The sequence below is a fragment of the Chinchilla lanigera genome, unplaced genomic scaffold, assembly GCF_000276665.1.
Source record: "Chinchilla lanigera isolate Chin_1 unplaced genomic scaffold, ChiLan1.0 scaffold00033, whole genome shotgun sequence".
NCBI lineage: Eukaryota > Metazoa > Chordata > Mammalia > Rodentia > Chinchillidae > Chinchilla > Chinchilla lanigera.
In genome coordinates this window covers 10,924,585-10,940,974 of record NW_004955434.1, presented here as the reverse complement: position 1 = coordinate 10,940,974, position 16,390 = coordinate 10,924,585, and the positions used below count along the sequence as shown (strand labels likewise).

Below are 16,390 nucleotides of genomic sequence, written 5' to 3'. Positions count from 1 at the left end.
TTTTTTATAGGTGAGAAGGCAGAAGCTGAGAGATAAAAACTTGCACACTGCTGCACAGCTTTTGTTAGTACACTCTAAGTGTGAACTCCAACCACCCTGACTCTAGAAGACATGATCTTGTTCACACTCCAAAATGTACTCGCACGGCCCATCTAACGAGGTAATGCTGCGGACTGCCTCTTGTACACTGTATGACAAAGTGCCACAGCAATGTAATGCGCTATTGCTGTAATTTTTATAAACATTGTGAAAATATATTTTCTGCTGAACACATACTATTGTTAGCAAGAACACATCAACTCAAGATCCTAAGGAAAAGGCATGAATGAATATGCAACTTGTGACCTGAAACAACTGGAAAATAACTATAAAACAGATATGACGGTGACATCATTTTGTACATCTGGACATTCACATACATCTACAGAGTCCCAACTCACAAATTTCAAATCTCTCTCGACACCAGTGGAAATGGTTGGAATCATTACAAAGAGCTGGGAGATTTGTGGTGTATGGGTCAGGGCTGCAGAAGTCAGTATTAATGACTTGGCAGGGTGCTCCTAAGAGGTTATCAGAGACAGGAGCAGCGTGTTAGGCTATAAACAGCCTGTAGCCACGTCTCCCAGGGATAATGCGTAGCAAGTTAGCAAAGTTGAGCATCTATACGATGCTTCAGCTGCCTCTGCAGGAGCCAAAAACACTTACAGTGAACTGAAAAAGCTAATGAAGTCATAGCAACTGTCTCTCCACTGTCAAAATTTTTCTAAGCTTTTAAGACAGAGGAAATATTTCACTTACCAAGGACAGGTGAACGGAGTTACAGTTTAGTTCACATGTATTTATTTGGTTGCAATTATTATTTTCTCAGACATAAACTCAGTCCTGAGTGAAATGGAAAAGGAAAAATAGAACTCTCTCTATACTTCTCTTCTACTTTTATATTTTCCCTGACTCACTCTGGCGAGGGCTGTTGTACTGCCTCCCTTACCCCTTTTAGACAGTAGAACGACCACTAAAAGCTAGAGACACCTTCTCTCACCCTTTACAATGTCGCTGTTCTTTGTTTGTTCTAGGAAAGATCAAATAAGACCCCAAGGCCACCACATGCAGGTGCCTAGACTGGTCAACCATACAAGCTTAGATGTCACTTTTCACACTTCAAGAAATGATCTCCCCATACCTGGTTAAACGCAGTACACAGTCTGTCAACCAGAGTCATCAGCCTTGTGTACACAAATCCAAAACCAGCATGAATGTAAAAGCGTTTTTCTCGTTCATCTATTCATTTACTCACTCCACTCAGTAAATACGCACTGTCTAATGTGCACTGGACACTGTGCGTCCTAGGTAAGCACCTGTAAATAATAACGTGCAACCCTACCCTCAAGGAACTTGCATGTCCATGTCAATAAGTAACAAGCAGAGTAAAGCACCATAGGCCTGGGAAGTACAGAGAAGGGAGTGAAGACGCAAGCCGGCCTTACCACATTCGGGATGACCTTGTGTCGGAAGCAGGTGATGTTCACCACGTAAGGCCAATCATCAGGCTCCATCAGCACCCCAGCAGCATGGGCACACGTGACATGGAAGGAAGCAGGGCAACGGCCGTAGGAGCACTGGATGCAGGCTCCAGAGACCTTCTTAACGCGATGTCTGCAGAACATGCATTTCTGGAGGGTTGAAACAGAGAACATCAGTTCATACTCCGTAACTCAGCCAATTTCCACACTTCAAAGAATAGCTGTTAGAGAGGACAAAACTGATTACATCAACAAGCCCTGACCCTCTAGGGGCCTGAGCAGCGAGAGCACATGTGGCAATATAGTCTGCTCACTTTAAAGGAAACACACTTCTACAGTCACACACCACCAGACATGTGCTTATAATAGTTCTGGTGCTTAGGAAAGCCAAATTCTTTTGCATGCAGTCCTCCCAGTAGAGAGTTCAGAAAAAGGCCCAAGGGTGCTTCTGTGAATCGCCTGTGAATACCAAAGCTACTTCTGCTTCACCTCCACATGGCAGGCTTTTCTATATACACCAGCAGACAATGAGGGTTTAGAAGACAGACACAGATATTCCTGCATTAGATGAGTTCTTTGACAATAGGCAAATGACAGGCAGAATTTTTCATTTACGAGGAAATGGAAAGTGTTAAATGGTCCAATATGGAAACTAGGGGCTCAAGTGTTTAATAATCTGAATCTGAACACTTTATGACTGACAGAAAAATGTGCCTCCCAAAGTGAGAAAATGGAAAATCACCCCAAAGGGCGTAATTGTCTTCACCATTTATAGCTGACAATGCCTGGGGAAGAGAAAATAAAAACAGCAATAATGATTACCACAATCAGAAAATTAAATTGCACACAATTAGTCCTAAACATGATCAGTACATTTGTTACGATAGGAAAAATCAAACAACTTCACTAAACATAAAATCTGTGTACTAATACTTGAGAATTAGGGGAAAACAGTTGTAAAGTAGCACAGGGTCAGGCTTGGAGAGCAGAGAAAACAGAATGATCAAAAACGCTCAACTTTTCATTCCTACTGATAAAAAATGTCTACAACTTCATCAGATGTTGCTGCTACTGCTCTTCTTTTATAAGTACATTTCTTCCTGAGACAAAAAAGGTACTTAAAGTCAATGCCTACTGGAGGCTGTAATATTTTACCACAGACCTGCAAGAATCAACGTGTACTAACTGCTAACTCCTCTTTGCCCTCACATCTGATCACCAACTCCGTCTTCCAGACTCTCTTCCTCAGTCTTGCTGTGATCTTTCTCTCCTCATCCGTAACAACTACCACGGCCTCCGTCCATAGAGTCTTGCCAGCACAGAAACAGCCTCTAACTGCTCTCTCAACCTTTTATTTCCTTCCATTGCACTTTGTCTTCACGGGGCTGCCAGAGCCATCTCTGTATCATCGCATAAGTCCCATTTCACCCCTTCTGCTTAACACCCTCCAATGGCATCTCCTTATTGCTAAGTAATTCCAGGATGGAAAGGCAGTGGCAGTGGGTGGGTGGGCAGGTATGTGGGTGTGTGTGCACACGCACACACAAAAAAGAACCGCACGAGATGGAAGAGCAAATCTAATAAAATGTCCTTCCTGGGCACATTAGAGCAACCTTATTTCTCACTAGTTCCTGCAAGAGCCTTACCTTCTACACACTTACCTCATTTCTCCAGATTCAATGTATAATGAAGCATTTGTAAGTGGAAGTTGAAGATGTGGCTTACTGATTTAAAAATTACACATGCATGCACACACACGCTGAGAGAGAAAACCAGAGAACTAAAGCAGGATGGACGTAATTTCCATAAAAACATTACTTAATATCTCATCTTGGTATTACTAGAACTCTTGCTGTTTCAATTCATCCATGATAATTTTTGATATTTTTGTCAATTCTAATCATTTGAATTATGATGGCAGATATAACAGACAAAACTCCAATCAGAAGCCCAAGGCATAATTGGACAACATTTTAACAGTATAATTATACAACAAAGAAGTCAACTGTGTAAGTTCAGGTATTGACAGATGTGTTTTGCTACTTAAACAGAATCTTTTAAGAGTAGGAGAGGGTATAGTGACTTAGCTAAGAAAAGAACTGAAATCTCAAAAAACAAAGGCCCCTCATTTATTTAAAAAAAAAAAAAACAAGAGAGAGAGACAAAGACCTGTGAAGCCAGTGAAGAACCTGGAGTCAAAGAACAGACATGCCTCGTCCCAGGACAACTGGAAGTGTAAATCTCTAAGAAGAGGATCACAACATCTTAAGTAAGCCAACCTAACTAGGCACTATTGCAATTCAACACACTGGAACATGTTTATCTTCCAATAGAGAGAACTTTGCTTTAAGCATCACATAGGTTCTTGCAGAGATGAGAAATCCTACACCTAATCAAGGAAGCCATGAGGAACATATCCTGTAATACATTCCATTTTCATCTGCTTGCTGTTAAACCAGTTTTTCTCCACACTGGCTGAAACATCTGTGGAAATGTGACAACACAGGACTGTGCAACTGTACCTAATTCAGTGGGTTAAAGACATGTAAACCAAACGAGGCACTCTTAAGAATGTTACAATGGAGCAGGTGCTATGAAGGAAGTACGGGCACCAATGCTATGTGCAACCAGAATGACCAGTGCCATGATATGTTCTTAGGGCAACAAACGGAGGAAGGTTTGGAAGCAAAGCAAAGACTAAGTGGATGCAGATGGTATACTCAGTCTCTGCTGCCTCCCAAACCTTAGATAAATGTATAGAGAAAGAGTAAGACCGTAACAGCACTAACAAACACGAAAGAGAATCACCAGCTGGTTAATAGGTGTAGAGGTATAGCTGGTAGGAATACTTTTAATGCTCTATAGCACAGTAAGATAACTATGGTTGACAATTAATTATCTCAAAATTGCTAAAAGGAAGGATTTCAAATGTTCCTATCACAAAGAAATATGTCTGAGGTAATAGTTAAGCCAGTTAATTGGTTTGACATTATTCCCTTTATACATGTATTAAAATGTCAAACTGTACCCCATAAATATGTACAATTACTATGTGTCAATTTAAAATAAAATGTATTTAAAATACAAGAAGAAAAAGAGCCATCAAAGGACCAGAAAAAAATGTGTAATTCCTAGGCCACGGGAAACAGAACCAGATTAACAGAGAAAGTGGAAAAGCACTAATCCGAAATAAGAAGAGCCAAAAGCTACAAAGGAGTAGGAAGAGCTGTCACTCGAAAGCCTCAATCCTACTCCAAGGCACACATCTACAACTAAAAAAAGAGGAAAGCCTGGATCAATAGGTGGTAATTACTTCATGGTAAAACAGGGCCACTCACAACGCTTCTACATGGCGTTTCTAAAGATTCTTACACATTCTGAGTTCATAAGCATTGCTGTAGAAGCCAAGTTAGTGAAGGTTCTCTCTCTCCCTGAGAGGTCAGTAGGAAAAAAAAAAACAGAGTTAACCCTCAACCTCCTCAAGGTACAAGGAATTTTGAAATACGTATGTAAAAAATAACAAGTAAAATTAAAAATGAGTGTTTGACTAGGGAGTGAATGAGAAGGGAAAGGGCACTTTCCCTATGTGATGCACCCCAGAAAGCTGATAATTCAACAAAATAAATTTTTTAAAAACGTATTAATAGGTATCTCTTAGAGGGCAGTTCTGGCAAGGCCAGTGCCAAGAATGAAAGCAAATACAGAAAAGCCAAGCCATCCACTGGTGGGCCAGTCCCACAGCCAACTCTGTCTCCAAGCACCATCTCCAGGTGGGGACCTGATCCTATCTGAAGCCAAATCCTGTGATAGGAAAGGGCATTTCCAACAAGAAAAGCAAATTCCCACTTGGCCTAAGGAAAGCAAAAGGATACCGAAGTATTCAACTAAAATAAAAATAAACACTTTAAAACTCAGAAACATTTCAGAAAAGCCAAGGTCATGAAAGGCAGAACTGGTATGATGAATAAACAGAAGAATAACACTTAATAAGTCAGGTAAGTACAAACCAGATGAGTTAAAAATAGATATAGTACATAGGATAGATTCCAAAATAAAAAACAATCAAAATAATCCAGCACCATAAATGTAGAGGTATTACTGGAGAACCAAGATGTGGTAAACAACCCTAAGTAGATAACACTTAAAAAATCCAAATTTGCAACCCGGAAGTGAAACCTAGAGCTTGTACAGTACACAGAAGATCAAAACAAAGGAAGATGGAACACAAATGCTAAGCAAGATAGCAAAGAGATCAGGTACACTGCATCTCAGAGGAATACAAGAAGGAAAATCGTAGAAATCCTTCAAACCTGAAGCCCCAGTGAGATTAATACAGTATTTTAAAAATATTTAAGCACATCCTAGACACCTGTTAGAACTCAAAATAAAAAGAAAATCCTAAAACCTGCTAGAAATGAAAAGTAAAAAATCATTACTATCAGATCTTTAATCTGCCTTAAGTTTGTACTAAAAAATAAGGAAATAATGTCTTCCAGCTTCTGAAAGAAAACTGTATCTGGTTTATATCCGGCCTAATTATCATCCCAGAGTACAGCTAACATACAGACTTCCTCTTTCCTGTTTTGAGTATAAGGACCAGAAATGTACATGAAGTGAGGAGCAACACAAATGCTGAATATCTAGATAAATATAGATGAATACTGATTTTATAAATAACAATAGTAATGTCTTCAGGATTTTAAATAGAATTTAAATAGATAGCACCTGTGACACTAAGGCAAAAGTGAAAAGTGAACTTTAAAATGTTTTGATGTTCTTGAATTGTCTAAGAAAAGGATAAATGTGCCAATTAATGGTGCCAAAAAAATAATTTATCCAAACAGGTAAGAAAGGAAGGAAACAAACAGGAGAGAGTCAAAGAAAAAGCACATCATAAACTGGCAGAGCTAAACCCCAACATATATTTATGTCAAATGTAACTAGACAAAACTTTAACAAACTCTATGGCCTAAGGGACAAAGTGTCCAATTATACATATTTAAGGCTTGGGGCCAGATGCCCAGCTGCAATTACTCAGCTGTGCCACTGAAATGCAAAAGCAGCCATGGGTAATACACAGGCATGACTGGATCCCAACACTGTATTCCAACTGCATTTAAAACACGGGGTATGACTTAGTAGGGGCCGGCTATAGGCCATAAGCACACATTTGAAGCTAGTAAGCTGTGAAATGATTGATCTAGTGTTTACCCACTGGCAGCAAGGGGGATAAAGGATGGACTGGCAGGGAAAGAAACTGTTAGGAAGCCATGGGAATACTGAGGCAAAGAACGAAGAAATGAAAACTTGGACTATCAGGAAGTGGCTACTGAAAGGAGCATAATATTTGAGTGTTTTTTGCTCTTGCCCTTTGTTGACAGAGATTCTGTATCTTCCTGTAAATAAAGCTACTCACTCCAGGTAAGAGTTGGACAGTCTGTCTCCTGTGGGAAAGAACATCTAAAATGGATGGGATGGAGGCAGCACCACGTTGCGGAGGGATATGGGTGCTCAGAGACAGTAGGATTACAGAGTATTTTACAGTAGAGAAAGGTAGGGCCACTCTTCCTGAAGTTCATTAATTGAAATGCCAGTGACCCCCGGGAATGTGATGGGGAACTTCTTAATAAAGAAGATTCAAGATATCAAATGAGGCAGCCTAGAGAACCACTACCTCAGACGCTTTACAGTAATGTCAAGGAGCAGCTGGATTCCAGGGAGACCAACATAGCAAAGCAGCAAAACGCTGATACAGGTGACATGTCATCGTGACCTTAAGGTATCATTCCCTTTTACATTTTCTCAGTAAGGATAATTCGTACTGCTTACTCAATGTGTGCTGAATTAAACTGATTCCTTCAAATAAGCAGATTTTAGGCAAGTCTCATAATCTGATTCACTGTTTCCTCAATAGTGACAAAAGAGCCCTTTAGTAGACTCCAACCATAAGGATGCTAGAGTACAGATCAGAACCACCAGAAGCCTGGCTTAAGCTCAGGTGCTGGTCCACACCGAGAGTTTCAGGACCTCTGGGTGGGTCCACTGAATTTGCATTTCTAACAAGTGATACTGATGCTCTTGATCCATCATTCATCACACTTTGGGAAGGACTGAGTTAGAGGGTTAAAAGTTAAATGTCAATGATTCTGAAACACTTTCGTATGAAGGAATTCAGAAAGCGCAGATATTTTATTCCAACCTATTCTACAGTGTCAAGGGCTGAGAGACTCCTCCGGCAAATGTGATTTATGGAGCACAGCACTTTCTGAGGGGACTGGATTTCCATACTTATTCCAGTGGCATAGGCCATTAAGGCTACTAATGGATGTAGGAAGTAATGAAGTATCTGGAAATGAGGCTTTGTGTATCATTAGTTTCCCTGAGCATACTGCTTGGCAAAGGGCATCAAGGAATGATGAGCTGTGAAGGAGTTGGAGGTTCAAAGAGCATCTCTTTCCATTTTTCTATTAATATGATTTATGATATGATTTTGTTGTTTTGCCAGTTTTACAATTCTTCTTCCTTCCAAAAAACAGACAGGTAATTCTAAAACAGGTGCAAATAATTTTTATTTTAAATACTATTTCTCCATTGGACACGTAACAAGCTAAGGATAATAATATGTCAGCTAATTCCTTTTACCTTTTGCTCTCCCTAAGACATTTCCCAAGTACTATACAGCAAGATAAAATCTTCCCAACTCAAGTAGGGACTGACACTGGGCTCGAAAGATGTCACAAATCAAAGGACAAAGGATGAAATTTTCGTTTTGCTCAAAGTGATTCAATATAGGTTTTAAAGCAGAATCCTTACCCGCTCCCCACACACAACCTGTTAAGATTTATGTTCTCTCATAGGTAGTCATCAAGTCACCCGCTCATGTGCACTGTAGTAAGGGCTGGCCTGGAGAACACAGAAAACCAAGTCTGAATCCAACAGCCAAGAGCTTATGGTATAGAGCAGGAGAAATGTAACAGGTTGACAAATATGAACAGAACATAACACCTGCAACATGAGAGTGAGATTCAGGAGAGAGAAATGTAGATGAATACAAGTGAAAAGGAAAAATAGCTAAATACATACATACATACACACACACACACACACACGAGAGTTAAGATAGTTATACTGCTTATTGCTATTAGCTCACTGAAAGGAAAGGTTTATGTCTACGTTGCTTGATCAATGTTTCATGCCTATATCATGTAATATGAGCAACTACTTTGAAGATAACAATACGCAATGTGCTAACCATTGTTACTCTCCTAAAATCTTGTTCTGAAATTTATATACCATTGTTTATTTTTCTTTTCCTTAAAAGAAAAAATAGGAAAAGAAATTTGTTCACTCAGAGAGCTAAAGAGCAACTGGGGTGCACAGGAAAATGGGGAAGACTGAACTCTGCGAACGCCAGGGACAGACTCTGCAGGACGTGGCTGCTTTGTGACAGGCACCAATTCACGCGCAGTCTCACCCTATGGAACTGTTCTTTCACAGCAGTCTAGGCATGCTTCAGATCACAGATAGCAAAGTGATGGGAGAACACAATTCGGAACATTCATGAAACAGTTCCTAACATGCGAAGTCTTTGCCCTTCTCCCTCAAAGAGTTACTTCTACATTTCAAGCTCAGAGCATTAAAACGAATGGCTCATGATGGCAAGTATGTTGAATTAAATCCTTATTTATGATAGATATCAGAAGCCATCTATTTCAGCGCTTTTTATTTGGTGAGCGTCAGCCTGCAAAAGGTGAAGGAGCTAAGAAAAAGTCAAGGAGCAGTCTAAGAGGGAAAGGGCAGAAGGATGAGCTCAGCCAGGCCACGAGACAGGGCTAGGAAATGGACAGAGGTGGCAGGGCATCAGATATGAGGCTACACTTATTCAAAACAAGGCTAAATTTAGTGTCACTGTTGGCGCTGAGAAAATGTTAAATACGAATCACAAAAGAATTTTAGAAGTGAAAAGGTCATAGCAATTCAGACATAAACTGACTAATAAGTGACTTCTACAAAGTACTATATCAATAGCATAGTCATACTTTGTTTTTTTTGGATTAACAGATACACCACAAAAAAAAAACAACCAAATATTTATCCTTCTGGAAGCAACATTTAATGCGAATACTGACACCAGAACACTGACTGCACATCCCAGATCTCAAGAAATGTGTACTAACTAAATTAATAATTGGTTTCTTCATTATAATGTGTTAATTCACTGTTTCAGCCACTTGAATACCTACTCAATATCTTTTATATCAAAGGCATTTTTTGCAAAATGCAAAAGGAAATATAAAAAAATTTTTTACAGTTTGTACTTAAGGAGCTTCATCTGGTATTCTAAAATGGCCATGAGACAAGCTCTGAATGATCGTCGTAATAGCAGAGGCAAAGCTCGACTGGGTTTGGAAGGAGGGAGGGTGAGCTGGCAGAGCAAAGGTTAAGGACGGCTTGTGAACATGGGTTCCTACCGTCACCCAGCACTTGCCACACTCTATGCAGTGGATCTGCCAGAGGGAGAATAGAGGATAAGCTTCATGACAGCCCCCAAGAGACACTAGAGGCAGGACAGGAAGGAAATATGCTTGAGCTCCGACAGGTCACAGGAGAGCCCCTCAAGGGACAAGAGATGTCAGGCAGGTTCCCTGTGCAGTACCCAAGCATCACTGAGTCCACACGGAACTGGGTGAGTTCTATCATGCTGGCTCTTGAGAACTCATAAAAATGTAAAATCTCGTTTATATAAAATTCCCTGAAACTACTCCATGGATTTCAGATACTGTACGCGGTGCTTCTGCATCAGATCAGACAATGCCCCTGAAAAGTCCCCGGGTATCACAGCCCACACTGGCTGAGACCACAAGGCCGGCCACAGGCCTCAAGAGAAGCTGCCCAACAGGGCTTGGGAGGACTGAGAAAGGCAGCAAGAGCAGGTGGATTCAGCTCATCCTGGGGAGCAGAGGGCTTCAGCCACTACACGTGGGGTAGGTGAGGAAGGAAGGAAGACATTCTACATAACAAGGTCAAAGGTAGAAAAACACAAGGCAAAATTGAGCTAAGAAGTATGACCACTCCTACGGATGACAAGATCAAAAAAATGAGATCTTGGAAGATCATAAATTTCATGTGCAAGAGGGAAAGACTCATCTCATGCTATACACTTATTTAGATGTGGCTTGTCCTCCCAAGGTGTGTGTGCTGGAAGCTCGATTCCCAGTGTGACAGCATGGATCTAGGCACACATGGGACCAGCACAAGGTGAGTAGATCATGGGTAAAGCTTCTGAACACTCCCTGCCTCTCTTGCTGAGGTCTCTCTCTGCAGATAGTAGAGCTCCTCCTCAATACCTCCTACCTATGTCATGCAAAATCCAGATACAAAAGCAGCATTTGCAAATAAAGTAAGTGTTAAAAGCAATATCACAATCTCATGGTCAAAGCACTTCGCTGATAGTATATGGCAGCATTTGCTGAACCACAAAATAGGCCATGTTATCTATGCTGAGAAAAATCAATCACTTATCATTTTTACTTCTCTCACAGCTTGTGTTCCATCCTTCAATTCAAGTTTATTTCAAATCTAAAACACAAAGGGGACATACAATTACAGCATATAACGAACTTTAGAACAAATTTTATTCTTATATTAAGTGTGACTATATGTCTTTCAGGGGATAGGTGGAGAAAGAAAACTTCCTGAGTCACAAAATAAGTGCTCTTAAATACAGAGTCCACAAAAAACACACATACTCACAAAAGCACACTTCAGGAAAATGTATGATGTTTTTTCAACAGATGGTGTTACCCTTGTATGGGAACCCCAGAGATATTGTACATACATCGCAGAAAACCCACTATACCGCTGGCCTTTAGAAGAAATTGAAAATGCATGTGCATCCATCTCAATGACCAACGTTACCCAAGCAGCAGTTTGCCGTACTAATGTCTGAAAGCTAATGGCCAATACTTTGAGCACCACTTGTAATTGCAGAGGCCGAAGGTAACTTGTATTAATACCATGATGTCTCAATAAATTTAGTTTTGAAACGTTTATACAGTGTTCCTTTTCCTGAAGTGTGTATACGGTTTTTGGTGGACTCGGTACTTGTGTATTTGCATTTGTATTTCTTTTTAATGTTAATATTAAAGAGAACTTGTTTCCTAAAGGAAATTTCATTATTTTACATTACATTTATCAGAGATCAGACAGGAATGCTTACACTCTCTGAATAAGACATTTATTAGTTGAACTCAGAATTGCTGAATTTTTGCTTAACAAAGAAAAGTCACACTGCCCTTTTTGATCCTTTAGGGCCCTGCTACAGCCACTACTATGTGCGCTCTGTACCCTATAAAATCTTCCCAGATTGTAGAGTTACTTATACCTTAGGAGGATTTCTGAATTTTACTCAAATTATCTAGTGTTAGATCTTTCTGAATTAATACTGGAAACCATAATAGTTTAATTATGTAGTTTACAGCACTTAAATTTTAAAAGGCACATAATTTCCATATCTGACTCAATTGCAGAGGCTGGCTCATAAGCATCCTACTGCCCAAAGAACAAGCAAAAATAAAAGTCTTTATTGATTATGTGTATCAAGTATGATTTGCTATTGGTATTATTAAAGTGAGGACCGGATGAATTTTCTATATATTTCTAGCCTCAAGCCTGAAGATATAGATAGTGGATTAAAACAGAATAAATCAAAACTAAGGACTAATTATTCTTAGTAACATCTGTTCTCAGACAATGCAAATGTCCAACAGCATGAAAGGAAGCAGTGTTGTGTTGCATTTTCCTTTTTTAAGAGAGGTGTGTACTGTTTCTCAAATTGCTGTTTTCTATACATTTACTAAAACAGCCTTTTGTGAGCCTGGGATGAAATAGCAAAGACATTTTCCATTTACAGATCCGCAGTGAAGAAACTGTGTCCCACGAATGAGTTCCAAGCATTCCTCTTGCTTATAAATAAACCTTTATAGATACTCCTGCTGCAACACACCCATCTCGGTAAGAAATGCTGACTTGAATAGTTAAGAAAAAAAAAAATTTTTAAAAACTCGCCATTTTTCTTGGATAACTAAAAATGGAGGAGTGTTCTTCCAGCTCTGAACACCAAAAGCTTTCCCAAGGCCCCTGAGTGCATCTGACCCTTATTACAAATTGCCTTCTACGAATTGTTCTGTCTGGCCTGGCCCAATCTCTTTGACCCTTGTCTTTCAATCGTCCTGGCGTCAGACCACATTGAAGAAATTTATGCTTAAGTTGAAATCCCCCAGCACCATCTCCAAATAAAACTGAGGAAACAGTGATGAAAAGTTACAAAGTCAGTGCAGCACAGATGTGTCTCAGGTGATCTTTCAGAAGAAACACCTCTCTTGGGGAGACAACTGCAGCGCTGGGAAGAACTGCTTCGGCCTGTGGGCCTCTTGTTTGCACACAACTACCCAGACCAGAGCCAACGCCCCCTGCTTGCAGCCCTAAACACCACCTTCTCTGCTCAGGCTCCCACGATGCCGATATAAGAGAAGAGTCACCTAACACTGAGCTTGGGAGACATCTTCTAGAAAAGATAAATCTGGGGTTTCCTTTCTCAAATGGCCCTTAGAAGCTCCTTTTAGCTTTCCTAAATTGGAAATTGCACAAAGGCAGCAAAATGGGCTCTGGTTAAAGATTTGGGGTTGACACCAAGTCTGTCACATGCGCTGCACTCGTTAGTAACAGGGATATGGCTTCTAGATGAGTTAGTGAGATGCCTTTAAAGGCCACAAAGTATCAGTATGTTTTTCAATGATGAATTTGTGATAAAGACAATAGCTTAATTGCTTTGGTCAAATGAAGAAGCTAACAGAAGTACTCTTCAGGGTTAAAGAAACAACAAGGTAGGAAGTTTAGCACAGTATCTGAGGCTTAGTAAAAGGTAAGGAATGCTGCCCTGTTTCTCTGAAACTGTACCTCTCTCTTCAACCCTAGCCCAAATCTTTATACTCTAGGGGACACTGACCTCTCTCCTTCACCTAGGTAACAGTGGCCACTGGGCATGGAACTGTTCAACTTCCTCCCCTCCATATTCACCTTCTGATCACTAGCAATTTCTTAATATTTATGCTTGCATAAATACGTATGCACTTAGAATTACATACTCCAGGTCTGCCACATCTTGTAATATTTAATGCATCAACGGAGCAGCACGTATACAGCTGGGCGTGGTGGCACAGCAAAGTTATCACAGCTCTGCAGGTGGCTGGGGTGAAAGAATCCCAAGTATGAACCCAACCTGGGCATCCTAGTGATTTAGCAAGACATTGTACCACAATTTTAAAAGAACTAAGGATGCAGCTTAGTGAAAAAACCCTGGATTTAACCCCTAGTACCACACAAAAGCCCGTATGTTATCATATCATAAATTTTAAAATATTTCAGTAACTACTTCAACTATTATTTCCTCTATTTTAAATAGTTAGTTAGCTGTATTATTTTGGTAGTAATGGGGATTGAACTCAGGGCCTTCGCAATGAACAACATCCCCAGCCCCTTTCCATTTTTTATTTTGAGATAGTCTTGCTAAGTCGATAAATTGCCCATGTTGGGCTTAAACTTGGGATCTTCCTGCCTCAGTCCTCACACAGCTGGGATTATAAACATGCACCATCACACCTGCCTTTTAAACACTTTTCTAAAAAGTGCACAGGCTTTACCAAAAACTGCCAAAGAAGCCCACAATATGAAAAGTAGTTAACTCCTAATAGTAAATAATTTAAAATGTCCACAATCTAAATTATATAAATACACTGAGTACAACAATGTACAAATCTTAATAGAGATTTAAATCAGTAAGTAAAAATGAAGATAATACATTTAGATTAGTTGGATCTTGAGTTTTTAACAATATTTTATAATAATTTTAAAAGACAGGGCATAATCCATGGAATCTCTAGACCTATTTTATTTTCTCCTGATTTTGAGATTCAAAGCTAGTAACTTTGTGTGACAATGAACCAAAGACACCATGTTCTACGGTGCTTTCCCATACTGTACTTCTAGCTGGCAATGAGCAGATCTTCTAAAAAGCTCAGGCTTCAAGAGAACAGTAAAATCATTCCGAACATAAATGTTCTTGGTGAAAACAACACTACTTTGTCTACAGTACCTACAGTGCCTTTTCTGTCCTGAAATTTAGCTGTCTTTTAAGTAGACTCTGGACTAGACCAGCATAAATTATTCAGAGAATGAGAGCAGTAATTTCTGTTAAAAGTACATTTTAATTCAAAGAAATATTTTTCAGATCCTAAGTCACATCTTACTTATTCTTGGCATAGCATTTATATAATGAGTCCCCCCTCCACTTCTTAAGGAAATTTTCTCAATATTTAAAAATTCCGTTTCTGTGAGATCTTCTTAAATAGAATGGTGAATTACCCAAGCAGATGTGTGAAAGGATACGTTCATGCTCTAAGAAATGTTTACTGCTTATATCATGGCTTACTGGAAATCATTAAGTTGTGGTCCTCTATCATTCACTCTACTTTGTTAAGAGATGAAGGTAAGACAGCTCATCCTGAAATCCACTCACCTCCATTTCTCTGTATGCGTCCTCCTCTATAACTATAAAACTGATGCAAGAGGGGTAGTAAAACAGAAACTGCTTTTACCTAAGGGTATGGACATGTGTATCTTAATCTATAACGCTGAAGAGTTAGTTTTCAATGGTAAATTATAAAAAAAAACACACATTATTTTTCAGAACCCTATTAAAATGGCACTGGCCAGATCAATGTACACAGAAAGAGGAGTTCGCAGCCTCCAGTTTTTTATAATAAAGATAACATTTGAGGCTCATAATGGCCCCTCGTATCTGATCAGATTTTCAGGCTAATTCAAATACACCACTCCCCTCAACTGCCAGAGTGGAGGAGACTCCCTCTAAGGTGCCAGGTTATTGTGAGAGCTGCTGTGGACGGCTGTGGGAATTAATGCAATAATGGAGAGAGAGGGCTTCCCAAACATAAAAGGCATTATAACATGGGCATTGTTACTATTTTCTTTAAAAGATGGGGGAAACACACACACACACACACACACACACACACACACACACACACACAGATATACTAGTTCTTTCCAGGTTGCTAAAGCAAAGGGCATAAAAGCTTTTACTTAAAAGCCAAGTGGGGCAGAAAATCAGATCATTACAATTTTTCAGGGGGGGACAAAAGGAACACGATGTCTAGGAAGCAGTGCTTCCTGCAGTGTAGCAGCACTTGCTGAGCACGTGGTCCAAGTCCTGGATCCAGACAAGCATCACTGAGTCTTCTTTTGACAGAGCTTGCACAGTTCAGTGTGCTTTGTCCTGCCCACGTCCTCTCGGCCACAAGCCTATACATTCATGCTTCCACCTTTGCTTCCCTGTCCAGAGGCTGGGGTGATGATCATGGCTTGACTTGGTATTACCAGGGAATGCTTCTCAGATTTATTTTTATATAGGAGAAAAATTTCCTCACCGGTCAGGACTTTTAACCAAGAATGAAGTCTTTTTGCTTTTGATTCTATAGCTACATTTAGTAAACTATTTTTTAAAGGGGCAACACTAAAATTACATATCTATTTAATAATTCAACAAAAAGATAAGGCACCAGACATCCAAGTCCAACGGTTCACCTTAAAATGTAAGTAAGACATATATGCTTTATGTCTAGGGGTGAAAATTACTTCTGCCTTTAAATGATTGTAAGTATAGCCAGACATGGTGGTGCACACCCGAAACACCAGCATTGAGGACGCTGAGGCGGAGGACTGCTGCGAGTTTGAGGCCAGCCTGGACTGCATAGCAAGACTCTGACTCAAAAAAAAAAAAAAAAAAAAAAAAA

General features: G+C 39.8%; 1 protein-coding gene across 1 annotated transcript in view; it reads right to left on the bottom strand.

The window, feature by feature from the left end:
* The window catches only part of Kdm4c (lysine (K)-specific demethylase 4C), a 354,066-nt gene that overhangs the window by 59,615 nt on the left and 278,061 nt on the right, over positions 1-16,390 (bottom strand). Inside the window, exon 18 of the mRNA XM_005388674.2 lies at positions 1,485-1,670. Within this exon, the coding sequence (XP_005388731.1) occupies positions 1,485-1,670 (186 nt within the window). The remainder of the gene's footprint in view (positions 1-1,484; positions 1,671-16,390) is intronic.